Below are 26,841 nucleotides of genomic sequence, written 5' to 3'. Positions count from 1 at the left end.
GTCTAGTCACAGCAAGGTTAAAATCCCCTCAGGGGACTCTCCTCCCCAGCCCTCAACTCCAGAGGCTATTTAAAAAAACGGCTTTTCAGTATGAACCATGAAACGGCCCATGCAGACAATTATATGGTCTCCTCTGACCTTTTTATAACTCTGTGGCCCCACATTCCACTCCACCCCCCCCCCCCCGCTTCCATTCCACTCTCTCGCTTGAGGAATCTTCCAACTGCCTCCTGCTCCAAGCCTTCCTCTCCTTTCTCTCTCTCTCCTTTCCTCCTCTGCCACCCTCCCTCCCTCCCACTCTGCTTTCTTACTACTTCACCTCTCCCTCCTGCACCCTGCCCCGTGTGTCTGTTCATGCCTCGCTCGCGCTGCTTCAAAACTGGCCCACTCACATTCGGCCTCACTCTGCGCCCCACCCTGAGCCGGACTCAACTCCCAGCCCCACATGCTGGCTTGCCTCGCCCCCGCTCTCCCCTTGCGCTTTCCGCCCTTTGCTGACTTGACAGACGAGGGCTTTTTGTGACCGATGACACCATGTCAGACCACGGCCGAGCCAGTCGGAGAGACAGTGACGACGATCTGTGTTCTAAAGTTTCGTTTCTGCTAAATTCCATGTCAGGTCCCAATCCAGCTTCTGAGGACCGTCATAGGTTTTCCTTAGTGGTAAATTCCTCGCTGGAATCCACCTCAGCCTCCAACACATTTTTTGCTCTTAATTCAGGACCTAGTTCCTTCGACTCCAGGCGTAATTCAGGCTTTCCCTCTCTTCCCAAGCAGCGGGACTCTGATGCCAGCGAGTCCTCTTTTTTAGCTGTCAGCTTTTCACAGTCACGTGCATCTACACCTACAGCTTCACCTTCACCACAAAGCTCCAGGGAGATGAATTTTGTTCCCAGGTTAAAGAGAAGTTCGTTTGTGGGCACGTCCAGTACTGAGGTCAGGGAAGATCACAAACTGCTTCCCCACCGTGCTCCCTCTAAAAACGCTCCTGTTTCTGACCAGATCCAGAAACATGTACAGGCCTTTCATCTACCCAAGGAGCAGCTTGAACATGTGAGGGATTCTTTGTATTCAGCCATACAGAATGGCCTCAAGGAGAAGGTTAAAGATGGCCTCCCTTTACCCATGCTGCCTTCTTACGTTTGTACCTTGACTGATGGCACTGGTAAGTGTGCTTTCTTTTTGGCAGTTTGCCTGAACTGTTGTCTAGACCAGTGTTTCCCAAACTCGGGTCTCCAGTTGTTTTAGGAATACAATTCCCACCATCCAGCTAGCTAGGGATGATGGGAGTTGGAGTCCAAAAACAGCTGGAGACCTAGTCTAGACCCATAGTCTTCAACAGTTTCAGACCTAGGACTTACTTTTAACCCAAGCATGCATTTGAGGAGCCCATTTCTTAATTTCCGCCCAATATATCACCCACTGGTGATAGTGCTGCTGTTGTGGTCCACCTTGGATTAGGGGTTCTGAGTGGGTCCTGAGTTGACCCACCAGTTGAAAACCAATGGCTGACTCCAGACTCCTTTACAGCTTGCACTGGGCTGCCAATTTTTTAAGCAGCCCATGTAGCTGTACTTTGAATACAATTCCTTTCCACACTTTTGTTCCTGCTCCACATTATTTTCCACAACACTCTGGCTTCCCGATTGCCACATTTGGCTTCAAAACTTCCAAGTACTGGCTTGTGACTCTCTGAGAGTACACAGGGATGCACATTTTTGGGAGGGGGGGGGACAAAGAGAAAGATGAAATGCTATTATATCATGCACAGAGCCTTGCGAAGGAGCGATTTCCTGGTTTGTCTAGCATGTGCAAGAATGACCCAGAATCTGGTAATCCGCATATGTCCACAGTTTGCCTGTGTATCTTGGTGGTAACAATGCTGGTGTTGGCTGAGAGGTGGCCTGCAGAATGATACAGCAGGCAGTCATCTGAGTGAGAATGAAGGGCTTGGGCTCTGCTTTAGGGTTGTGAGGCTTGGCAGGCTAACACATACAACTGCGGTCTTGTTGAGCACAGATTGCCAAACAGCACCTGCCACCTTTGTACATTTCTTGGACCACTGAGTCAGACCCATTGGTCCATCTAGCTCAGTATTGTCTACATTTTCTGGCAGCAGCTGTCCAGGGCTTCAGACAAGGAACCTACTCTCCCAACCCTACCTCCAAATACCGGGAATTGAACCTGAGACCCCCCTGCATGCAACACAGGTGCTTTTCCACTAAGCTATGACCCTTCTTGTTCAGGGGCAGAACTGTGTTGTAGTAGAAGCTCAGTAGAATCCTTAAAAACACATAGATACCCTCTAAAGAACAGCGCTACTACCAGCTCTTTGGGAGGAAAGGTGAGATATAAATAGTAATAATAATCGTAATAATAATGTGTTATGCAGTGACAGCTCCTGCCTTTGCATCAACAGCAGAAACAGCTAGGTTGAAATCACTTCCACAAACTAGCCAAGAATTATAGAATCATAATTCAACAGAATTATAGTATCATAGAACTGCAGAGTTGGAAGGGACCCTGAGATTCATCTAGTCCAGCCCCCTGCAATGCAGGAATGTGCAGCTGTCCCATACAGGGATCGAACCTGCAACCTTGGTGTTATTAGCACCAGTAACACCGCACTCTAACCAACTGAGCTGGTTTTAGTTTCTAAACCTATGAATGGAGCCTGGTGACTCTGAATTACTATCACCATTCAGCACCTAGTCACATATGATGATCATGAACCCAAGTGATGATTGGCCTACTGCATTTTGTATTTGTTAATGTGTGCCACTGAAACCCTGGGCAGTTGCTTCCTCTCCCTCGTGGAAAATAATCTATCAGTGTTTATTGACTATATAATAATTCACATTCTAATTTAAGATTGTCCATTGATTAGCAGCAAAGCTGGGCTAAACAAACAAACAAACAAACAGTCCTGGTGACAGACACCCCCCACCTCAGTTCCAGCTCCCCCCCCCATAGCAATTTAAAAAGAATTTATATGGCAGCCATATGAATGAGACATGGGCAGTCTTGATCACTATATATCCTAATGTTCACATCTATTTTTCAGAGATGGGGGATTTTTTGGGTTTAGAAATGAAGAAGGATCAAGTGAAGATCATGCTCTTGCAACTATCAGATCGCAAGGATGAGCCTGCGGTGATGAAGAAAAAGGACTTTCCCATTACTGAGAATATTGTCAACGGCAGTGGGGAGCAGGTATCATTCCTCCATCTTGAGTTCTTCAGCTTACTTAATTCATTTTGCTTGTTATTATGGGTTGGGTTGGGTTGCTGATGTCTTCTGCAGTATGTCTTTGATGGAATAGCAATGCATTAGTGCTGGATTGAAACTGGACAGTCTGCACACCATACCCCTTTGCTAGTTGCTCTGCAGTGCTTCTGCACTGTTACTGCATTATTGCCACCTGGGAGGGCACTTTCTTGAGCTATAACATAACAAAAGCAAGACAAACCAAAACTGAAACATTTGTGATATGACGAATTACAGGATGACAACGGAAAGCTATGGGACATGCGCTGATTGGAAATGAAGCAGTATATCCAACCAGTTACCATCATGAGCACAAATAATCATGAATGCACCTTCTGCTCTCTTCACAAGCTTCTTCGTTTTCTTGAATTTAAAATTATTGTATTGATTTTCAGATGTTTTCTTTCTCATACTCCCACTTAACTGCTCTTTCATCTCACCCTGTCCCTCCTTGATCATTTTACTCTTCTGGCACTCTTCTCTGCCCAATGCCCTGAGAGCCCCTTTCCTCCCTGTAGCCTATCAGCTGTTTGGCTCCTTGAAATTGACTTACTCATCCTGGGGCCCTTCAGCTGCCATCTTACACACACACAGGAATCAGCCCCACTGAATACAGTGAGAGGCTAACATGTATTCTGATTCCTCTCCTCTATTTTTCCTCCTGCTCTTTCTTATTCTTCCTGCTCTACATCCTTTACCTTATTAATTTCCCCTACAATTTCCCTAACCTTGGCAGTTAACAGTATCTCCTGCATTTAAATGCGGAAAGTAGCTACAAACTGCCCCCCCATCATATTATGACTGTGATACTGGGTAATGGGCAGATTAACCCTTCTCCCCGCAAATAATTTTTTTCTGAATTAAATTCCCTACCCAAAACAGATATTTGTCCCCATAGGAAAAAGACAGATTTTGCCACGTACATCGGAACCTGCCTTATACTGAGATTCTGGGTGTATCTAGCAAAACCTGTCTTGATGCTGGTTTCAGTTATACTGCTTAAGCATCGTCAGAGCCATTCCCTTCTAAAAATATTTGTTTCTATCTTGTGTACCGGTACATTTGTTTTTTAAATAATAATAATAATATAATAATAATAATAATAATAATAATAATAATACAGTGGTAAGAGGTTGATAGAAAACCCTACTGGGTGATTTTGTGAGATCACACTACTGGTGAAATTTTAGGTTCTACACTGCTAGCAAATATTTTTTTTTAAAAAATAATATTTATTAAAGTTTCAGAAAAGATTACAAAAAGAAAAAGAAAAGAAAAAAAGAAAAAAGAAAATACAAAATACAGAAAAGTAAAAACAGTTAAAAACAAATCAATCTTTCCATGTCTTGTCTTTCATTTACTTGTTTCCCTGACCTCCTCACACCTCCCTTTTTTGTATTCCAGTTCAGTTAGTTAATTCAGCAAATCCTTTCCCTCTTTGTTTTTATCTTAATCCTTTATCTTAATATATTATACCTTTAGATTCTCACCTGTTAACAATCCATTTTTACATACTCCTTTGTAACATTGCTGCTAAAACCACTTAACTTCATTCCGACATCATTCTAACATTCATTAATTTTACAGTATTTCTGTAAATAGTCTTTAAATTTCTTCCAATCTTCTTCCACCGACTCTTCTCCCTGGTCTCGGATTCTGCCAGTCATTTCCGCCAATTCCATATACTCCATCACCTTCATCTGCCATTCTTCCAGAGTGGGTAGATCTTGTGTCTTCCAGTACTTTGCAATAAGTATTCTTGCTGCTGTTGTAGCATACACTGCTAGCAAATATTTGCTGTCGTCATTTGTTGGCATCGTGCCCTGAGGCGAGTGGAATGTACTCATAATACCGTGCTTTCTTTTCCAGCTTTTTGAATTCTTTGCAAAATGTGTGGCCACGTTTTTGGACGGACTTAGCCTCAACACCAAAAATTTGCCGCTGTGCTTCTGTTTTCCCTTTTCTTGTGAACATATTGCGCTGAACCAGGTGACTACTTTGTTGGCCCAGCAGCAGGCAGTACGGGAGACTGGAGATAGGAAGGAAATCCAAAGGGAACTTTAAAGCTATGACCTCGTACCCACTTTCCTGACCCACTTCACTCGGCTGGCTGGCATTGAGAACAAGCTTTGTTTGCCAAGGAATGGTCAGGAGTGCCCTTTAAGACTCCCCATTTCCCCTTTGCAGTCATGTCTTTATGTGCCCCACACCTGACAGAACATGATGTCAAGGGTGCAGCATCTGGGCGTGGTTTGGGCAGGGCCGGATTTAGGTTTGATGTGGCCCTAAGCTACTGAAGGTAATGGGGCCCTTTATATGTGATATTTTAGGGAGCAGGCTAGCAGGCGGGGTCCATTACTTACATGATAGGAGCCAAAATACTGTTGCTGTATGTAGCTTTTATTTTATTTGCTTTTTATCTCATATTTTGGAAATGTGTATCTTTTTTCCCCCTTTATTTTTTTTTGGGGGGGGCCCTAAGCTATAGCGGGACGCGGGTGGCGCTGTGGGTTAAAGCCTCAGCGCCTAGGGCTTGCCGATCATAAGGTCGGCGGTTCGAATCCCCGCGGCGGGGTGCGCTCCCGCTGCTCGGTCCCAGCGCCTGCCAACCTAGCAGTTTGAAAGCACCTCCGGGTGCAAGTAGATAAATAGGTACCGCTTACCAGCGGGAAGGTAAACGGCGTTCCGTGTGCTGCGCTGGCTCGCCAGATGCAGCTTTGTCACGCTGGCCACGTGACCCGGAAGTGTCTCCGGACAGCGCTGGCCCCCGGCCTCTAGAGTGAGATGGGCGCACAAACCCCAGAGTCTGTCAAGACTGGCCCGTTCGGGCAGGGGTACCTTTACCTTTAAGCTATAGCTTATTTAATTTATACTTCATTCCGGCACTGGGTTTGGGGAAAACTGACTCATGGGCCAGATTGAGTTCCTCACTGCTGTTGTACAGTATCTGGGTGAAGGGTGCACATTCTTAAAGCCTAGGAGCTGCCACTGAAAAGGTCCTTCTGCTCACCACTTATTCTCAAACCACATTCCATAACAGCAGCATGACTAGAGTCTCCCCTGCAAATATTAATGCTCATGCAGATTGACATTGGAAGAAGCACTCCATCAGATATCTGGGCCCCAAGTAATTTAGGGTTTTCTGTGTTAACAGAAGCACATTGAATTGAGCCTGGAAGCACACTGGCTATCACTGCAGATCTTTCAAAACAGATAAAATGTGCATCTGGCCAGTGATACCTGTCAGTAGCAAGGCCGCCACATTCTCCAGCAGTTTCAGCTTCTGGGCCACCTTCAGGGGAAGCCACATGCACAGTACATCGCAGTAGTCCACCTGGGTGGGTGGAAATTACCGGAACACACATTTTCCTTGTCTAGGAAGGACTAGCTGGCAAACAAGCCAGAGCTGAAAATAGGTGCTTCTTGCCACTGAAGCCACCTGGTCCTCCTTTGGTGGTGCTGAGTCCAGGAGCACCTCCAGGCAAGGTACCAGCTCCTTTAGGGAGAGTGCATCCCCATCCAGAACAGGCTGTGTTCCCACATCCAGATCTCAATAACCTGGAAGAAACAGCACCTTGGTCTTGTCTGGATTCATTTTCAATTTATTGGCCCACATCCAGTTCGCTGCCAACTCCAAACTGGCCCAGCACCTGTCCTGCCTCTCCAAATTCAAATGGAACAGAGAGATAGAGCTGGGTGTCATCAGCATACTGATTTTGCGCTATTTGTTTTATTCATTTATTTCAGAACTTGCACGCTGCCTCGGAGGGAAAATCCTCCCAAGGCAGCCCACATAAAAAGAATAAAACATAACACAGCTCTTTAGAAAATACACAAACCCATTATCCAAATACAAAACTGGTGGCAGCTGATTAAACCAATATAGAGCTTGTTACTGAATGAATATATAGAGTAAATGAATTGTCAAAGTCATTCTCAGATTTGGATTCTTCTACTTTTCAAAGATCACAGGACATGTTTTCATGAATAACCCTGTTGGTCCTCTTGCTTGAATACTTTGTTTGTAGGAAGCAGGGCTGGGTTTCTCAGTGGTTTGTTGAAGTTTCTCAGTGGCCTTCCTGCTTGGTTTCCCCTTAGTGTAAGCTGATCAGATGGAGCAAGGATTGCCGGTGGCCAGGTGTGGAGGGGCATGATGTGGCACAACTGCTCCAAACAGCTCTTAACCAGACTTGCAAGGTGAGGACAGCGGCTGCGTCAGCTGTGACTGAAGCATGCATGGGGGGGGGGGTGTGTGCTTCTGGTGAGAAAACGAGAGAGTCGCTTTAATCTTTTTCTCTCCAGAACTACCAGATTGAGGTCATTGCTGTAATAAACGACTCTGTGGGAACCTTGTTGAGCTGCCATTCTGAGAAACAGCCATGTGAGGTTGGGCTGGTGATAGGTAAGCAAAACCTTGCATGGGGCTGGCGACTTGCTAGCAAGCTGTTGAGCTGGAAGGCTTGCGTATGCCTTATAGTAGATGTGGGGGGCAGGGGTGCCAAGAAACTGGCTATTCTTCCTAGATTGGAAGAATCTCAGCATAGTATGTAGCCACATCACAGGGCTAGAAACCAATTCCCTGGTGATTAAGAATTAGGGAGCTGGATTCTAAGCACACATTCTAGGAAGATGTTGCATTTCATCAAAATGGCAGGCCCTAACTATTGTGAGAGTTAGGATACTGGCATATAGATGGACAGTTGCAGGACAGTTGCACTTTCTCATTGCTGTGCGGCTGGAGGCTTTATTAAAATGCTGTTTCTCCTGTTTTGAGCTTCTCTCCCTGTGTCCTGCCTTCCTGCATATGGTAGATGCTGGCACTAACTGCGGTTATGTGGAGGAGTTGCAACTTATAGCAGGCTTGGAGCATGGTGCTGGATGCATGTGTATCAACACCGAATGGAGCTCTTTTGGGAATCTGGGCGAGTTGAATGATATAACGACAGAGTTTGACCTGCAAATGGATAAGCAGTCCATGGACCGAGGCAAAAACAAGTGAGTCACAGTAAAGGAAGTAACAATCTGTTTAAAAAATGAGTCATTGGTTACTGGTGCCCGGGATTCACTGGAATAATTAAGGTTAGTCGTGCTCCGTGTCCAAAAACATCAGGAACTCACAAGACACTTTCGTCTTGTGAAGCAAGCCCATAGGAGATTCATTTTGCGAAGCACCTCCAAAACGGAAAACTCTTTCGTCTAGCGAGTTTTCCGTCTTGCGAGGCATTTGTCTTGCGGGGCACCACTGTAAGTCCTGAATGAATGATGACATTGTGTAACCTTATGTGAATTTTGGGCAGTCAGCATGAATACCTTATAGAACAGGTGGTCTACAAACAAGCAACCTATGATATTGTCTGTCTTAGCAGCAAATGTTGTAAGAAATGGCCAAGACTTCTCCTATAGACAGGGTGACTTGACCAGTTATCTGCCAACCACCCTTTCACTTCAATTCCTTCTCTTTCTGCACTGATTTTTTTCTTTCTTCTCACTGGCAGGTTTGAGAAGTTGGTCAGTAGCATATATCTGTGTGATACTATCCGTGTTACTTTGGCTACTTTGGCTGAGAAAGGTGATATCTTCAGCGGTGTCCTAACTCCCACCCTGCTTACCAAGGGAAAAATGGAGCTCCAAGATGTTGTGGACATCATAGAGTAAGTGAGTTCCTCAAACGCATCTTGGGAGACCTGGTCAACCTGATATCCTCAGCAGCAGCAGAGTGAGTCTTGGCATGCCTTGTTAGCCTAGCCCTAGAAAAACAGCCAAGAGGAATGGACCCACATAAATAATTACATCTGTAGCCCATAAAAAACAACACTGAAGCAGGTGAATGAATGAATGAATGATTGAATCAACTTGCACATTTAAATATACCGTAGGATGACCCAGAGATACACTGCCAGAGATATTTGTTCAAGTAAGATGTCTTAAAAGAAGGTTTTAAAGAAAAGTGTCTATAGTGGGCCATTCATTAAGTATATCTCTCATCAGGTAGGAAGAGGGAATAGCAAAGGTGTCACAAGGCTAAGAATCAGAACTGGTAAATGTGACATGTCACTGTTTGTTCCCCCAGTACAATCATTTAATACTCTGCGTTATTCAGCAGCAACAGATGCATTCCCATGCTGCCTGCCCCCTTCTGCATACAAAACAAGGGCTATACTACTGAGCTATGGCCCTTGTGGTATTATTTTATTTGTAAACAATTTTTATAATGCTTTCTGGCTGTAAGAAGGGCTTGTACAGCAGTGCAGATAAAAGAAGAAAACAAAACAAAGCATAATCAAGTAACAGACGTTAAAAACAAAACCTTAAATATCAACGAGATGTTAACAACGTCCACTTTCTGAAATATTTATCTTGTTACAGTTCTTGTGTCCGTCTCTAAAAAGTCAGCATGGGTAGAAACAAAACTAAACACACACACACACACACACACACACACACACGTGCTAGTTCATTATAGATGGAGAGTTCAGTGATTTCAATTTGGAATCAATATTATTCTTTGCTGAGATCAATTAACAGTTAACCAGAGTCTCCCTCATGCCTCTTGCTGCTGCCACCCTGCTTTAACTCATGTATGCTTTAACTGCAGTGAAAAAGTTGGCCTGGCCAATACCAAGAACTTCCTTGTCCGCCTGGGAATGGTGGCAAGCAACCAAGACTGTTTCAACGTGCAGCAAATATGCCAAGCGGTCTATGTCCGTTCTGCCAAGATCTGTGCTGCTGGACTGGCTGGCGTTCTTACTCATATCCGGATCAGTCAAGGGCTGCCACACCTGAAAATCACTGTGGCTGTGGACGGGGACATGTACAAGAGCCGACCACAGTAAGGAGTTGTACCAGGCATATAAATATTTGTTCGTGTCGTGAGTAGCCAGTGCGATAACCTCCAGATATGGTTGGACTATAATGGCCATCAGCATGGTCGATGATCAAGGATGATGGGAACTGTAGCCCAGCTACATCTGTAGAGCATCATATTGGCTGCCCCTCATCTAAATCAAAACCAAGAAACCCACCAATCCCACTTTCCTATGGACCACTGGACTAACCATCATATTTTCCCTGGCTTCCTTTCATGAGCAGGTTATTGGAACAAGCTTTCTCCTGGACTGAAATCACTGGCCAAGAAAGCATTTCTTCCAGTGTCTTCTTCCAGATATACAAATATTTTCCTTCAGAGAACCATTAAGTCAGCTTAGCTATTCATTGTTCCAGAAACTCAGTAGGCAGCATACTTTATCCCCTCTCTTCCCATAACAGCTCCTTCCAGGACAGTAACCCATCTATACTACTCAGATAAATGGATCCATCCATCCATCTGAATCTCTCAAAATGGTTACTGGGGTTTCCCAGGCTAGGGGGTCTGTTACATGTCCAAAGTTAGGAGGCTGTTAACTTCAGGGAGTTCAGCCATTTTAGAAAATGTGGATAATGTAAACAGACCCAAAGACTCATTCATCCAGCAAATTTTCACATTCCTTTTGGAGCAAAAGCATAGTAAGCTAGGGGACAGGTGCAGAAAGGCCAGAAAGGTTACTTCCAGTCACCCTGCTTCAAGGTCTCTGACATTTCCTCTCCCTCCAGGTATGGTCAGATATTGCAAGAAACATTGAAATCACTGGCTCCTGATTGCACTGTCACCTTTGCCACATCAGAACATGGCGGTGTTTTTGGGGCTGCCAGGGTAGCAGCTGCGACATTGAGGCTCAAACACCAACAGGAAGGAGTAGCCCAGGTCCTGGCGCCTTTCCGACTTTCTATGTCCGACATGGACACACTGCGGACCATGATGAGACAGGAAATGGAGAAGGGTCTGTCAAAGGAGACACACAGTACAGCCACCGTCCGCATGTTGCCCACTTACGTCCGCCATTTGCCTGACGGCAGCGGTGAGAGCCAGAGAACAACCTCTTGGGAATGGCCTTTATCTTGGGAGGGAAGAGCTCTGAAGAGCTCAAGGGGGCTTTTAAAAAAAGTCTCAGGGAAGTTGTGTTTGGTCCAGAGAAAACCTTCCGAGTTTGGGGGCCCCCCAAATCTTTTAATTGATATGGGGCTGTTGTTATTGTTACTTACGTTCATCTCACTGAGAAGGGTGCAGCATAACCACTGCTAGTAACAACAGGAGTCTCCAACCTTTTCAGATCCTGCACCCGCCTATAGCACAAATCTGCATTTTCTTTTATTAGCAAATATTGGTATGGTGCCAGTGGGTCTCGACCCCTCAGTTGACAACCAATATTCTAGAGGGCTGGTGAGATGCTTTCCCAAGGCTTTATAGTTTAAGTTGCCAGCACTGGTGGGAATGATGTTGGCCTCAGGCAAAGAAGCCAAAGAAGGAGACCCTTGCAGTGACTGTGTTGGGTTGTAGTTGAGAGTCTATGTCACTCAAGCTCTTGTCCCTTATACATTTTGTAGAGAGAGGGGAGTTCCTTGCATTGGATCTGGGCGGAACCAATTTCCGAGTGCTTATGGTGCAGGTGAAAAGCAAAGAAGAGGGTGGTGTACACATGGTCTCTGAGTCTTACACAATTCCACCCAAAGTGGCCCAGAGTAATGCAATAGAGGTAGGTGCAAGAAAGGGGAAGATATGGCTGGGTTGAACTGGCCTCTATTACAGACTGGCTGGGTCTTAAATCTGTGACACTGGCAACTGTGGGGATGGGCAATACTGTAAGTGATGGCGTTTCCTCTCCAAAGTTGTCTTTACCTCATAAGGCCTTATGCTTTCTCCCATTTTCCTGCAGCTCTTTGATCACATAGTTCAATGCATTAATGATTTCCATAGCAAGCATAGCATTGTGGGACGAACACTACCACTGGGCTTCACTTTTTCATTTCCCTGCAATCAGACGAACCTGGACAAGGTATGAAGCACCTATGGAAGTGATCTGCTGCTCGTGTGGTGATGCTGGGAATTAGGACTTTGCTGCCTCCCTTACCTGGGTTAGCCAGTGGAGATGGGAAGGGAGAGAAATGGAGTTGAACTACCTTGTGTTCCCCAAGATAGAAAGAGAAAAATTTCCAAACGCTATGAGAACAACATAGCTTTCAAACCATTTACAAATAACTTGAAATGAAAGCTCAGCTTGTAGGATTTCTAAATTGTGAAATTCAGCTGTCCATTGCGGAAAAACCCTGTTGAACCCCCACTAGTTAGGCATCTCTCTCTAATAGATCCAGTCTCTGTCCTAGTGTGTATGCTACAATTCTGTGGAAGTGCAGAAAAGCTGCACAATTTGGCACTGGCAAGTTTCTAGCCCATATTGTTGCAAGGATAAACTTGAGCTTGGGTGAGCAATGCCTAAAGAAAACTCAGAAACTAGAGGACCTGCAGAACTTTTGCAGAGGCAGGTCCCTGCATTATCTGCATGTCTCCTCCTGCCATCTCTCTGTTGCAGCTTAGCTACAGTAGAATCATCCATGAACATGTGAAGGGCAAGCAGCTCAGAGAAAGCAGTCCAGTTGCACCTACATGTTTATCACAATTCCTTGTTTCTCTGTTTCACAGGGCGTCTTGCTGAGATGGACCAAGGGGTTCAGTGCCACAGGCTGTGTGGGAGAAGATGTCGTGCAGTTGCTAAGAGAGGCTGTAAAGCGTCAAACGGTATGTGTGGGATATGGGGCACGAGCTCTGGATAGATTTGCCAGGGATTATAGTTTGGGCTGGACTATTCAGACTTGTATGGGACGCGGGTGGCGCTGTGGGTAAAACCTCAGTGCCTAGGGCTTGCCGATCGCATGGTCGGCGGTTCGAAACCCCGTGGCGGGGTGAGCTCCTGTTGTTCGGTCCCAGTTCCTGCCCACCTAGCAGTTCGAAAGCACCCCTAAGTGCAAGTAGATAAATAGGTACCGCTTTATAGCGGGAAGGTAAATGGCGTTTCCGTGTGCTGCGCTGGTGCTGGCTCACCAGAGCAGCTTCGTCACGCTAGCCACGTGACCCGGAAGTGTCTTCAGACAGCGCTGGCCCCCGGCCTCTTAAGCGAGATGGGCGCGCCACCCCAGAGTCGGACACAACTGGCCCGTACGGGCAGGGGCACCTTTACCTTTACCTTTATTCAGACTTAATCTGATTTATCAAAATGAAAGGCTTTTAAATTATCACAAAACCTGCTGGTTTAAAATCAGAGTTAAGACTATCTCACGTTGGCTCAAGCTCCACAAAGCCAGAAAACTGGAAGCTTGAGGCTAATGCTTTAACAGATGTGCCCCATAATCAGCAAAGTTGTTGTTCAAGGACACAAGTTGCACTTGTGTACAACTCACCCCTAAGTACCCACACTTCTCCTTGGTCTTTCAAGCCCAAATCCTGATGGGGAGGAGGGTTTTTTAAATTCTATTTTAAAATCATTTATCAAAAATTATACACCAGTTCAAAGTAGTAAAATCTCTAAGCAATTTACAAGAAAATTGTCGCTACAATAAGGGCATATCCACACTTACCGTTCCTCTGCTCTTTCCAGGCATGGCCCACACTTTAATGCTCTGTGTTCAAGCATCCCCCCTCTCTTTTTTTTTGCTCCAGTGCCTTCCCCATGAAAACCCATCTTTTAGAGTTCAGTAAGAGCACATAGCAATCTACAGGAAACCCAAACTGACATTTGCTCTGTTTGAGTGCTATAGAGCGGGTTTTCGTTGGGAAATCTCCAGGGCAGACAACAACAATGCTCAGACACAGAGCTTTTATGCCTGGACCAGTGCCTGGAAAGGGTTAAGCACCGTCTTCCAACACACCACTTTGCTTCAGATTGCACCCTCCCAACACCAGCTTGTAATAGAAAAGATGTGTGGGCTAAGATTTGTAAGCTCAATTGTCTAATGATGTTCTATATAAGTCCCTGTTGGAGGCTATTTTATTTTTCTGTGTGAAAGAGGCACTGCCCTACAAATTCACTGAAATAACATGAAATGAATGAAAACAATTCATTCCTACTCAGAATCAGTGCATTCACCTCCTCCACGCTGCCAAAATGCAGCTTTTAGTGTTGCCTCTTTAAAAATCTATGAAACAGGTAGATTATTTTCAAAACTACTTCAGAGAGACTTTGGTTCAGCAGTTGCAGTCCTTCCAACTCAAGTGTCCAATGCTGTCTTTTGTTTAATGCAACTTATAATATGAATAAGATGTGTGCAGCAATATGCTTGATCATGTGCCCCCTTGATCCCTCTTCCTCTTGGTTTATTAAATCTACTATCAGGAACTCAAGGCGGCTTACCGATAAAATAAGAACAGCTTAAAACATAGAAAATAACTGCCTCCCATCATTAAAAAAACAAAAACAAAACCCCAGTTAATTAAAAGCAGTCAGTTTCTTAAAGCCTGTTGGAATAGGATCTTCACTTCCTAATAGGACAGCAAGGAGAGAGCTAGTCTAACTTCTCTAGTGAGGGAGCTCCAAAGTCTGGGAGCAGCCACCAAGAAGGCCTTCTCCTGCATCCCCACCACGCATGCCTGTGAGGGTGGTGGGACCAAGAAAAGGGCCTCCCCCAAAGCTCTCATAACCTGGGCATGTTCATATGAGGGAATATAGTCTTTCAGATAGCTTGGGCCTTAAGTTGTATGCCATTGCACAACGGGGGGTGGTCCTTGCTACCTTGAACTGCCAGTAGTACTGTCACTCCTAAAAACGCCAGCTCTAGTTCTGTTCCACTGATCTGAAGGGATGAGGCCACGGGAAAATAACCTGTGACCTAATCACAATGACATTTACTGGCTAATTCACACTCACAAAAACATCCCCAGCTTTCTAACATCTGTCTCCTGGCCCCTAGACTTTGACAAAAACTAGCCGTTCTGGACCCATGTGGACATCTGAAAAGCTCATAGACAACAGCACAAAATGGCTGCCAGAGCCGGACCTGTCCAGTCACAAAACAAGGGACACCCTCTAATCAGTTCCAGCTTAATTAACTCTCAATGCATTCATTTCCCCTCTGCCAGCACTCTGACCACTTCCACCTGCATATAGACAAGTATACCCTTTCTGTCCCAGAGATAGCGGCTGTGATGATATAGCCCTGCATTCTTTGTTTTCACCCAGTCCAATAGTCCAACCACCACCCCACATCTCCATTTTGGACAGGAGCCTTGTTAAATACACGGCCACTGTTGCTATCTCGACACATCATCTACCTCCCTGGGTCACTGTGAGGTTAAATAATGGAAGAGAACCACTGCTGTCTTCTTCGTAATCCTCCTGGGCGGGTTCACTGTGGGGCAGGGTGTGTGGGAGTGGGTTTGGTATAGGGTGGTGTGGCAATCACACAGGGCCCCCGGATGTTTCACTGTCTATTGACCCTGTGCCACCACTGCGGTTGCTTTCTTTGCTGCCACCACCCCGCTTCTCACGGGGACACACGGAGTCCAGACAGTTGTTAACATAAACAAATAATCAAGTTTATTTTAGTTCCTACAACTTCAAACTGAATTATTCCCAACTATCTATCTAACTCCCTAACAATTCCTCTCACTCTCTCACAATACAACTCAACCAACCCACTGCGTATTCCACCCTCTTCCTTCTCCCACACCCAAGCCTCAACTCCCCACTGACAAACCTCAACTCCCAACTCCCAAACCTCAACTGTCAACCCCCAGACCTCAACTGACTTTTCAAAACCTCCCCCTCTATCTTTTACTCCCCCCTCGCATTCTCACTGGCCAATCACCTCACACCCATTTTAACCCTTTCCTTGACACATCCTAGGCGGCAAACGCCACAGGTGGGTTTCAGTGTGAGGTGGTGTGGATGTAACTGGGAGGGGGGGTTGAGGGGGGGTTCAGTGCAGGGGGTGAGGTGCTTCTTGGGTTTTGTGTTTGGTGGAGTGTGTGGCAAGCATAGGGCAGAATGTGTAGAAGGGGCCTTGGGTGTGGCCCATTTGGGCATTTGTCAGCTTGCAGCATGGGGTGGGGGCAAAGGTTTTCAGCGCAGGGTATATGTGTGGTTATGGGGTGCAGTCTCTTCTAGTGGTTTGACTGGTTAAACACAAGGCATGCATCTCACTGGGATGCATTGCTAATCCACCCCCCCCATGACCTACTTTATAGGGTCATTGTGGTATTAAATACTGGAAAAGAATAACCACTCTCAGTAGTTTTTGTGAAAATTAGGAAGAAATATATTATATGCTTTCTTAACTGAGGGAAGGGGGTCCAAAGTGTCAGTTTCCAACCCTTTAAACTTGCTGTATGCTGGCAATTTTTATCAGATTGATATGGAAGTTGGCACTTTTGTATACCTCATCAGGCAAATCATGTAAGCCAGCTTTGAAGTTATTAGTCAAACAGATACCATTTTTATTAACCTGTAGAATTTTGAAGCGTATAATGATAGAACCTCTTTTTTTTATTCACCTTAACTCTAGGTGCCAAACATGCATATACTATACATATACTGTAGGTACTAATCATGCATATCCATGCAAGGCAGCCTGGCACCTGTTTTTCTTAGGGAAATCCAGCTTCAAAGGGGTGTGATTTTGGAGAGGAGGAATGGTTGCTTAATCACATTCTTGCCTCTTAATTCTCTGCTCCAAATGCCTCCCTCACAAAAACTGGGTTTGCCTTATGTGGAGCCCTGGGAAGGAATGACTTTGCAGGCAACAATTTGAAGCAGAGAAGCTGCAGGCAAATGGTCAAGCATGCCTCCAGACATTTGCTTTCTCCAGTCCCAAGGAAAAGCAGCCATCGCATGTCTATTTCCCTTGCATACGTGTGATGCGTACCTCTAGTCTAACAACAGCTTTCCCAGGTGAGCGAGCGAGAGCGTGCATCAGGTAGAAAAGGGCCTCGCCTCTGTTCCTTGTCAGACCTGGGAAATGGGGTATGTGTCTGGCAGAGTTCCCTCAGTTTGGATATGGCGTAAGAAGCCCCTCACGACTCTGAGGCGAACCAACTTGTATGTCAAGCAGGCCCGAGAAGTTTGTGTTGCGTGTTCAAGGCATTATGGTGCTCCATATTCTCAGTCCCCACCCCCACCCCTAGGTCTACTCTGTGATGATGGGTCACTTGCTACGTAGCCCACTGAGAAAGTGGAAGGCGTAACAGCAACCATTTGGTAAGCCAGCCCGATGGCAGTGACAGAGCTTGAGAGCTCCCTTCAGGTTGATGCCCCCAGGGGCCTTCAGAAGGGGGGGGCAGGGAGAGGGGGCCTATTTCCCAAGCGTCAGGGCCTGTGGGTCTCTGCTGGTTACTGTGGTGATAGGGAATCGTGTTGCCTGGTAACACATCTTGCTGCTCTCTGTCTCTCCCTCCCTTTCTCTTCCCAGGACATTGATATAGATGTGGTTGCCATAGTGAATGACACTGTAGGAACCATGATGGCATGTGCCTATGTGGACCCCAACTGTGAGATTGGCCTCATCGTCGGTAAGATGGTTGCAGCAGCATTATTTTAATTATTATTTTCTAGAAATGTATACTGCTCTGCCCTTTGATAAAATCCCTAGGGTGGTTGGGAATAGGTGAGCGGGATCAGTCTTTTAGGGGCAAGGGGATTATACATTTCCAAGGGAATATATTTCCAATGGCAGATGCCCTCCTCCACTCTTCTTCTTGAAACTATTACCTTCTTTGGGGGATCTATAACCAGAATCTGGGTTGCTCCCTGACAGGTAAACCTTTCTCTGTAATTTTGACATTTGGAATGGACCGCCAAGTGGGCTGATGATTCTTCCTCCAGGCTTGATCCCAATACTTTCCTTGCTCAGAGCAGGGAGAAATATGACAGTCCATTTTCATCAGTGATTCATTTCCATCCCTTTCTCTCAGGTACGGGTACCAATGCCTGCTACATGGAGGAGATGAGGAATGTGGGCACTGTGGAGGGGGACGAGGGCAGAATGTGTATCAACATGGAATGGGGGGCCTTTGGAGACAATGGCTGCCTCGAGCACTACATAACACAGTTTGATGAGAAAGTGGATGCAGAATCCATCAATGCTGGCCAGCAAAGGTGAGTCTGGATACCTGGGAGTGATCTGGGGTAATGGCTTCCTCCAGAGTCTCCTTGTGTGACGCTCATTTCCATCTCCCCTAAAGGTATGAAAAGCTCATCAGTGGCATGTACTTGGGCGAGATTGTGCGCTATATTCTGCTGGAGCTAACAACGCGCAAGATCATCTTCAGGGGTCGCCCATCAGAAGTACTCAAGACCAAAAACATCTTCCCCACCAAATTCCTAACAAATGTTGAGGAGTAAGTGTGTATCCGTAACATTCTCATTTCATGTAGAATTTAGGTTTGGTGCAGACATAAAATTCCTGAGGCTACTTTTGGTCTTTACCTGTAAACGACTCGATTGTTCAAGGTGTTTCTAAGTCCTACTTGGTTATCTGTCCACCCCTCATTCTTAACTTCACCTTACCTAGTCTTGGATCACCTTCTGACAAGCAAGTACCCCTTGTCCCAGATTATATTGCAAGCATGCATACTTAAATGATTTTATGGAAAGCAAGCCAATTTTTAGATATTGTATTTATTTCAATAATACATTCTGAGCACCAAGCTTTAGTCTTGCTGATGCAGAATTCTCAGTAATTTGGCATTGCCTGGATTCCCCTCCTCCCCCCCTTTTTGGAATGTGAAAACCTTCATGATCTGCCGCATGAACACTTTGGGGAACAATGGGTTCTTTCAGGATGAATGTGGTTGCTTCCAGACCACCTGTTTATACAGCATCCATGATTTGTTTGCACAAAGTTTGTGGGGAGGTTAGATCCGTTTTTATTCGTGGGGAAGTTATACAACATTGCACCAGACAATCTCCCACTTTCCATATTGCAAAAACAAAACTGATTTGGGATTGAACGCCAAATCAAGTTAAATTGTGCAGCCTGAATCTGCCAGTTTGTGATTGAATCCCACCTGCAAATACTGAGAGACTAGAAATGCTTAGCTTCTAAGAGGGCAACAGCTCTTGTTGAATATAATAGGTGCCTCAAGCAGTTCCACCGCTGATTATAATGTTCTGTAAGCAGCACTCCTGGTCACCATTACGTGTGTAACATTCTGGAAGAATATGGGTTGAGTGTATCTACGGAGGATGCCTTGGTGGTAAAGGATGTGTGCCGTGCCGTGTCGTCACGTGCCGCTAAGATGTGCGCAGTGGGAATATCTGCAGTTGTGGAGAAGATTCGAGAGAACCGTCATGCGTCAAAGCTGGATATAACAGTTGGTGTGGATGGGACACTCTACAAGATGCATCCTTAGTGAGTCAGTTTTGCTTCATTAAAATGCGGGGCAAGCAAGGCCTCAACCCAACAGAGTGCAAATAGGGGAATGGAAATTTCAGTTGCCCATTGGATGGCAAGACTAGGTTGGGCAGAGATGACAACAATTGTGTTTTGATGCATGGGGAGAAACTCGGCCATTACTGATCCATGCTAGGCTGGAGGACCTTAGTACTTATTGGGAGACACAGTGCATGGTAAAGGGTGGTTCTTCCTAAGCTGCGGTATGGCTGTATGGGTAGTACCTGGTTTTCTTTGGAGTAGGGGGTTCTGCAGCCCCTGCCTAGAAAAGTTGAATGCTGCCCCTGTTTTGGGTTAGGGAAAGAGGGGAAAGCTGCAATAACGTATGTCCAAGAACCATGTAACCAGGGGAGGGTGTGAACATTGCTTTCTCTTGCTCATGGACATGCTCCCTTTCTGTTCTCAGCTTTGCAACAAAGCTTCATAAGACGACGGCTCTGATAGCTCCAAACTGCAACGTCAAGTTCTTGCTGTCAGAGGATGGTTCAGGGAAGGGTGCTGCACTGATTGCTGCTGTGGCCCATAAATAACCAAACCATCCACTTGACTTGAATAAAAATGTCCCAGTAACCAGGACACCAAGCCATTCTCTACAATGTTCAGACCTTGACCCACAACAAAGTGTTCCACCCTCCTCTGTGGCCAAACTGCAGGAAAGGCAAGTTGTGTCAGCAGCGGTGTTCCATCTTTATAACTCTCTTTACCATCTCTGATTCATGTTCAAGCGAGGAAAACAATAAAACAAATTCCTGCTGCCACTTGGGTTTCCAAGTTATATATATTTTTTCCCAACAAGCCAAGCCCAAAGATAACACAGACCGAGAGTGCTAAAATGGAGGTGCCTTCTTAATAACCCTGGACATTTCTACACCTACTAAGCTGTCAAGGAAGCTCTGCTGAGACTTTAGACTCTCTCTGCTTTTTTCCAGATCTGGCAATGCTTCCATTGGCCTAGTGTTGAGTACAGACACAAGAAGTCCCATGTAGCAATATATATATATAATTTATTTACATTCATGCCCGCTAAAACCCTGTGCGGGATGCTTATATGTACATAAGGCCAAGTGTAAATACTTGAATGCACTTGAATACAGAATAAAAAACGATCTTTACACAATACGGCATGGGCCCGCCTGGCCCAGCACACGTTCACTGCACGGATTGGACTGCCACGCACACGCACAATTCCCTTTGCATATACACTGGGCAAGGACTAAGGAGGCACAGATCCTGTCATCCAGCACAGCATGGTCCACCTCCCTGGGCTGCCCTTGACCATCTCCTCTCCTTGTCCCCTCGGGGTCCCCAGTGTCAGCAAACCACCAACCCCTGGGCGGCCCACTATGACCAAGTCACGAGTATCTCTTGGGCTGGAGCAAAAATATACAGAGATGGCTCTGGAAACAACCTGTCGGATCCCCCCTCCCGGCTCTGCTTCATCGCAGCATGGGACGCTCCGGGGGCTGCAGTGGGAGAGGCACAGGCTTCTCGGCTCCAGGACCAAGCTTACCTTTTTGTCCTGGTCACTCCCCACAAGCACCAAGCCAGCCATCTCCCTTCCCCTTTCTTCCCATGCTGGGGAAGAAGAGGGCCCTGGGTATATGACTAAGCCCAACAGAAGTACATCAGAATCCATTGCCAGCCTACTGCAGTATATGGGGCAAGCCTCCCTCGGCCAGTCCCAGAGCTTCCATGGCAGTGGCAGGGCAGGCATTCAGTAGTTTCCCCCACCACCCCATGGCTACTAGAGACTGAGCCCGGTGTGCTTGCCTTCTAGTTGTATTTGGCACAAGGAACAGAGGGCGTGAGGCTAGGATGCCTCCGACGGAGCACGCAGGCGTAATCAAAGCAGGACAAGTGTGGGAACACTGCCTCCTTCAAGCGGAGATGCCCTCTGCCATCCCCCAGCAAAGGCCTGTGCTGCCTCTACCAAGTGCCTTAGCACTCAGCCTCCGACACCATGAAGAGGGAGCTGTCCTGCTTGCCCACCTCCGCCACAGCAGCCGCCAGCTGGTTGAGGTTCCCGTTGGGGAAGTGACGGGCTTCCCATAAGTTCAACATCATGGCCGTTGGGCTGGGTTTTGAAGCAAAGAAGCTTAGATGGCTGTGGAAAGAGGAGAGGCCATTATTACCCAGGAGAAAGAGCCCCAAGGGGACACTTACCGTATTTTTCGCTCTATAGGACGCACCGGACAATAGGACGCACCTTGTTTTAGAGGGGGGGAAACAAGGAAAAAAAATTCTCCCCCTCTCTGCCCAGCACCCCTTCAGCAAAGCGGCAGGAGGCGCTGCGCAGAGAGGGGGAGAATTTTCCCCCTCTTGTTTTCCCCCTCTAAAACAAGGTGCCGTTTAAGGTGCGTTCAGTCGCCTTCAGGCGGCTACCTTGGAAGCCTGGAGAGCGAAAGGGGTCGGTGCCCACCGACCCCTCTCGCTCTCCAGGCTTCAGGTTCCTTTCGACCTGCTCTTTGGGGCTGGCAGGGGGAAGCCCACCACCAGCCCCAAAGAGCAGGTCAGGGAGCAGCGGAAAGGCGCAGCGGAGAGGCTCCTGCCATAGCCCCCCGCGCGCTCTCCAGGCTGGAGAGGTGACACGCAACTATAGAGGCTCCTGCCGTAGTCGCGCGTCACCTCTCCAGCTGGGAGAGGGTCGCGGGGGGCTGCTTTAGCCGCGCGCGTGCTCTCCCTGCCGGAGAGGTGGTGCGCGGCTAAAGAGACTTCTGCTATAGTAGCGCGTCACCTCTCCAGCTGGGAGAGCGCGCGCGCGGCTAAAGCAGCCCCCCGCGACCCTCTCCCAGCTGGAGAGGTGATGCACGACTACGGCAGGAGCCTCTTTAGCCCCGCGCTCGCTCTCCCAGCTGGAGAGGTGGCGCGCAGCGGAGAGGCTCCTGCCATAGCCCCCCGCGCGCTCTCCAGGCTGGAGAGGTGACACGCAGCTATAGAGGCCCCTGCCATAGTCGCGCGTCACCTCTCCAGCCGGGAGAGGGTCCCGGGGTGCTTGTTTAGCCGCGTGCGCTCTCTCCCGGCTGGAGAGGTGACACGCAGCTATAGAGGCTCCTGCCGTAGTCGCGTGTCACCTCTCCGGCTGGGAGAGGGTTGTGGGGGGTTGCTTTAGCCGCGCGCGCGCTCTCCCGGCTGGAGAGGTGACGCGCGGCTAAAGAGGCTCCTGCCATAGTCGCGCATCACCTTTCCAGCTGGGAGAGGGTCGCGGGGGGCTTGTTTAGCTAAAGAAGCCCCCCGCGACCCTCTCCCGGCTGGAGAAGTGGTGTGTGGCTAAAGAGGCTCCTGCCATAGCCGCGCGCCACCTCTCCAGCCGGGAGAGGGTTACGGGGCTATGGCTTCTTCGCTCCATAGGACGCACACACATTTCCTCTTCATTTTTGAAGGGGAAAAAGTGCGTCCTATAGAGCGAAAAATACGGTATTCACACACCCCTTTTGCCCCATCCTTTCTAGGCACAGGCCTGCTCTTTAAAACTCTGAGCGTTTTTGTTTTGCCTCAGCAAAAACCCCACTCTTTACTGCTGAATTGGAACAAATGGCAATTTGGGAGTTCTGCAGATTGCTGTTTGCTCCAATTCAGCAGTAAAGAGCGGGTTTTCACAGGGACACATTCCTATAAATGCAGCACAAAAAGAAGTCCAGATGAGCCCCCTGTTTCCTCTCCTTCCTTGCCCCCACTATGTCACAGGAAAAAACAATGTGACTGCATCTGTTCCTGCTGGCCCTCCATACAGAAACCCCTCCTCCCACCTTAGCCACCTGTTCCTGCTAAAGCAAGATTCATCCACCTGGTAGGATCTGCACCAGCTGCAGCTTGTTTCTCCTGGTATAGAGATTTACCTGTCAAGGTGCAGTTTCTGGGCTAATGCTCTCCAGTCAGCCCCACGGGCCCCTGGTGCATCCAGGCTGCTTATGATCTTCTGGCGGATGAGGAAGGGGATCTTGAAGGCACTGGGGCCCACGAGGGCAGGGGAGCCAGCCTCATTGTCTGGGGGCAGCCAGTCTGAGAACCGTGCATCCTGGGAAAAGGAGAGCAGTTATTAGGACCTATAAGGCGAACAAAGTCTTCATGGTGAGAGGAGGCAATGGAGGAGAGAGTGTCCGTGAAGACAAGGCTGTTTCTGCTTTATATTCTCTCTCAGTTTGATGCTGCTTTAAGTAAGGTGGAGAGGTCTCCCTGACACAATATGATTTTCTCCCAGATATTCCCCAGAAGGGTAATTCTGTCTACTTGACAGGTTTAGCGAAGGAGGATACCTAAAGATCACAAAGAATATCTCCTGCTTGACTGGGAAAGGAGGAGTGAAGGGGAACGAAAAGTTAAAGGGTAGGCTCAGTGCTGCAGGGGAAAGGAGGCTTTTGTTGACGTAAAGAGCAGTGATGCGCAGGGCCGGATGTATTTTGCACTGAGAAAAAATGGGATCCTGTGACTTCTACAGATTATGGAAATTGAGCATAATTGCTAGTTAGCCACGTCTCTGGCTTCTGAGATGCCACTAATCACTGGCCACACTTTCACAGCCCTAAAGTAACTAAAAAACCTGATTTTTTGAAAGAAGGTTATTAAGATGTTAAATTTCACACCTCACATAACACTGGGCTGCTTCACATGTAGTCTCATAAGCCATGGCAGAGCAATGGGCCCACATCCTTCTTCCTTTCCACTCTCCTCCTCCCATTGCACGCTGGTGTTGCTGCACAGATCTTGGAACTTAAGAGTTCCCTAACAACATCTCAAATGGGGAGGTGGACCAGTGTTGGTTTGTTAACCAGGATAATTAAAGCAAGCTCTGACCCTGGTTAATATTCTAGTTAGTAAACTGACACTGTACTAGAAGTCCCCACTTTTATATTTATTTATTATGAATACCTGTTACTTGCCCTTCACAAAAAGTCCCAGGACAGGGTGCAATAAGAATAAAAAGGACAATTGTAAACCCCAATTTCAAATGGAATGGGCAGCCCTAGTTCTAAAACCCCTGCACCAAAGCTTGTGTGCAAGGGAAGGAAGGGCGAGTGGGATGGGGACATGCAGAGCCAACACTCCACCTGGCTTCACAAACTATGGTTTGTTACAAAGCCATGTCCGAACTGGCCCATTCTATGCTTTTTCTGAACATGCACACAATTCCAGCCTGCGATAGTTTTCTATCCTCATGTTAGGATGGAAAGACCTATTGACGCCGCCCTGCCTTACATTTCCACTTTTAACTCTGTTCCATGGGAATTCTATGAAACGGTCCTCGACACAATAACTGCAAGTGCGCATAAAGTATTAAAAACCCGTTCAAAAGCTAGATAGGTTCCCACCCAGAAGGGTACCGCAGAAGTCATTTGGCCAACCCTCCCATGGCCATGTCCTTGCCCTCACCTTGGCAATGTTGAAGTCAATATTGAAGCTCTGCCCATCACCCTCCACCTGCCAGATCCAGATTTTGCAAGCCAACTGGCAAGTGCTGGTGCTAAGTCGCTCCAACGTGAAGGTACAGTGCAGGTAAGGCTGCAGACCACTCCAAAGGTGATAGAAGGGAATCTCCTGGAGAGAGAGAGAGAGAGAGAGAGAGAGAGAGAGAGAGAGAGAGCAGGCTTGGGTTGGGGGTGTATGGATTTCCTCAGTGGTAAGGAATGAGGCTCCTAGGAGCATGACGATCAAGCCCATGATGTCAGGAACTGCCAGTAGAATTAGGAACTAGACAAACTATAGAAGCAGATTGATAAATACCTACCCCCTCCCCACAACTACAGCTAGGGGATGGAGCTTCATAAGAGCTTAGCATCTTTCACATGGGGCATTCTTGGTCCTGAGGATATGGGGCTTTGCACTGAATCCCAGTAAATAAGAGATGAAAAAGAGAGGTGACATAGCGCGAAGACAGCAGGCAGGAGAAGAGGGCGCCTACTCTGGATACAGAACACTCCCAGAGCCCATGGGCACACTTGCCTGATAGCTGACAAGAAGCTTGCTCTTCCACAGGGAGCTGGGCACATCATGGATGGAGAGGCGCAGGTTGTGGTAACTGTCCTTGAAGTGCAGGATCCGTGGCACGCCAATCAGCTGCCCCCCCATCTGCTTCTCTACTTGTACCACTTCCTGGAATTGCATGGACAAAGAAGGGCTGAGTGACTAGAACCATCAACACCCATTTCCTGGTGCCTCCCGCCTTCTGCGGAGGCGCAGCGTGGAGTTGCAAGGGACTGATCTGGGTTGTTGTGACAAAATCACTGGATGGTGGGGCAGGGGAGAGGCCTAGGTGAGGCTGGACACCCTGCAACTATAGAGCAACATACTGGGCATGTGGTCAGTGTCGCTGAAGCGACACATAGGCTGTCCTACTAGAGCATTAAGGCTGGTCAACCGTGATTCTTGAGCAAATAATGGGCTATTGAGACTGGAGCAGGTGTGAAATTTGTGGGAAAGAGGCTCAAGGTGTGTATGTTTGGGGCATTTCCAGGGCAGTATTCTGGCTTTGTGGGGTAATACCTTGAGTGCATCACGGGTGTCGCTGAGGCAATACACGCGGACATCATATTCCAGCCCAGTACAGGTAGTGGGTGCAAAAAGGACCAATTTGAGGCGCTTTGAAGCCGCCATGCTGAGCGATTCCCCCACCAAAGCAAAGCGGCCTAGTTGTTCTGTGAAGATGTAGCAAGCCTGGGGTTCCAGCTGGCAGTGGAAGAGTTCCGAGGGCACGGGCTCACCCAGGTGCAGCACATCCTGAGGAAACGGGAAAGGCGGTGGAGGGGTGGGCAGAGAGATAAAAACCACCCTGATCAACAGTTATTGGCACAATGAGCGCAGAAGCAGCACAACGGAGCCAGTGCAGATTATGGCTTATTTTTAGAAGCATTTCTGTACTGTACAAGGTGGTGTACACTGCAAAAGCATCAATTAAAAAAATTAAATTGCATTTTAAAAGAACAAATAATCATTAAAGGTGACCGGCTAATCAAAAATTAAGCAGCTGCAAAGGTCTGTTGGCAAACAAACAGGTGTCAGAAGGAGAAGGCTGACTAATACGCTAGAAGTACAGTGCTTGGGTATTTCCTTGAATCTGGGGCAGTTTATGAATTCTGAAATAAAAATAAAGCAAGAATGGCTGGCCAACACACAAGGAGAATGAATCTGTATGGGTGGGATATCAGCAGGAAACAGCTGCTATATAGGACCAAGGATGAAGTACTGAGCTTGAGATGGTAGGAGGACTGTTGCTCTTTAGGCACATATAGGAACATTTGCACTACATTCAAGCTGGAATCATAGAATGGTAGAGTTGGAAGGAACCTACATGGGCCATCTAGTCCAACCCCCTGCAATGAAGGAATT

General features: G+C 47.2%; 2 protein-coding genes across 4 annotated transcripts in view; one reads left to right on the top strand and one right to left on the bottom strand.

Moving 5' to 3' along the window:
• Window positions 1-204: 204 nt before the first annotated feature.
• On the top strand, window positions 205-20,279 carry HK3 (hexokinase 3). The gene is made up of 17 exons (XM_082213550.1): window positions 205-1,165; window positions 3,065-3,213; window positions 5,137-5,256; window positions 7,366-7,464; window positions 7,570-7,669; window positions 8,079-8,262; window positions 8,763-8,918; window positions 9,863-10,096; window positions 10,858-11,162; window positions 11,689-11,837; window positions 12,018-12,137; window positions 12,782-12,877; window positions 17,539-17,638; window positions 18,041-18,224; window positions 18,311-18,466; window positions 19,249-19,479; window positions 19,928-20,279. Exons 1-17 carry the CDS (start codon window positions 535-537, stop codon window positions 20,049-20,051), a joined length of 3,138 nt encoding a protein of 1,045 aa, XP_082069676.1. The 5' UTR covers window positions 205-534; the 3' UTR covers window positions 20,052-20,279.
• A 226-nt stretch (window positions 20,280-20,505) lies between these two features.
• The window catches only part of UNC5A (unc-5 netrin receptor A), an 87,569-nt gene continuing 81,233 nt past the window's right edge, over window positions 20,506-26,841 (bottom strand). For all 3 annotated transcript variants that reach the window (XM_082213551.1, XM_082213553.1, XM_082213552.1), the window contains 5 exons: window positions 25,999-26,232; window positions 25,459-25,608; window positions 24,889-25,053; window positions 23,358-23,536; window positions 20,506-21,625 (listed from right to left, as the gene is read on the bottom strand). In XM_082213551.1, the coding sequence (XP_082069677.1) occupies window positions 21,460-21,625; window positions 23,358-23,536; window positions 24,889-25,053; window positions 25,459-25,608; window positions 25,999-26,232 (894 nt within the window). In that variant the 3' untranslated portion in view covers window positions 20,506-21,459. The remainder of the gene's footprint in view (window positions 21,626-23,357; window positions 23,537-24,888; window positions 25,054-25,458; window positions 25,609-25,998; window positions 26,233-26,841) is intronic.

Source organism: Podarcis vaucheri (genome assembly GCF_965113315.1).
Source record: "Podarcis vaucheri genome assembly, chromosome: 2".
NCBI lineage: Eukaryota > Metazoa > Chordata > Lepidosauria > Squamata > Lacertidae > Podarcis > Podarcis vaucheri.
The sequence above is the reverse complement of the archived record's forward strand: the minus strand, read 5'-3'. Positions and strand labels throughout refer to the sequence as shown.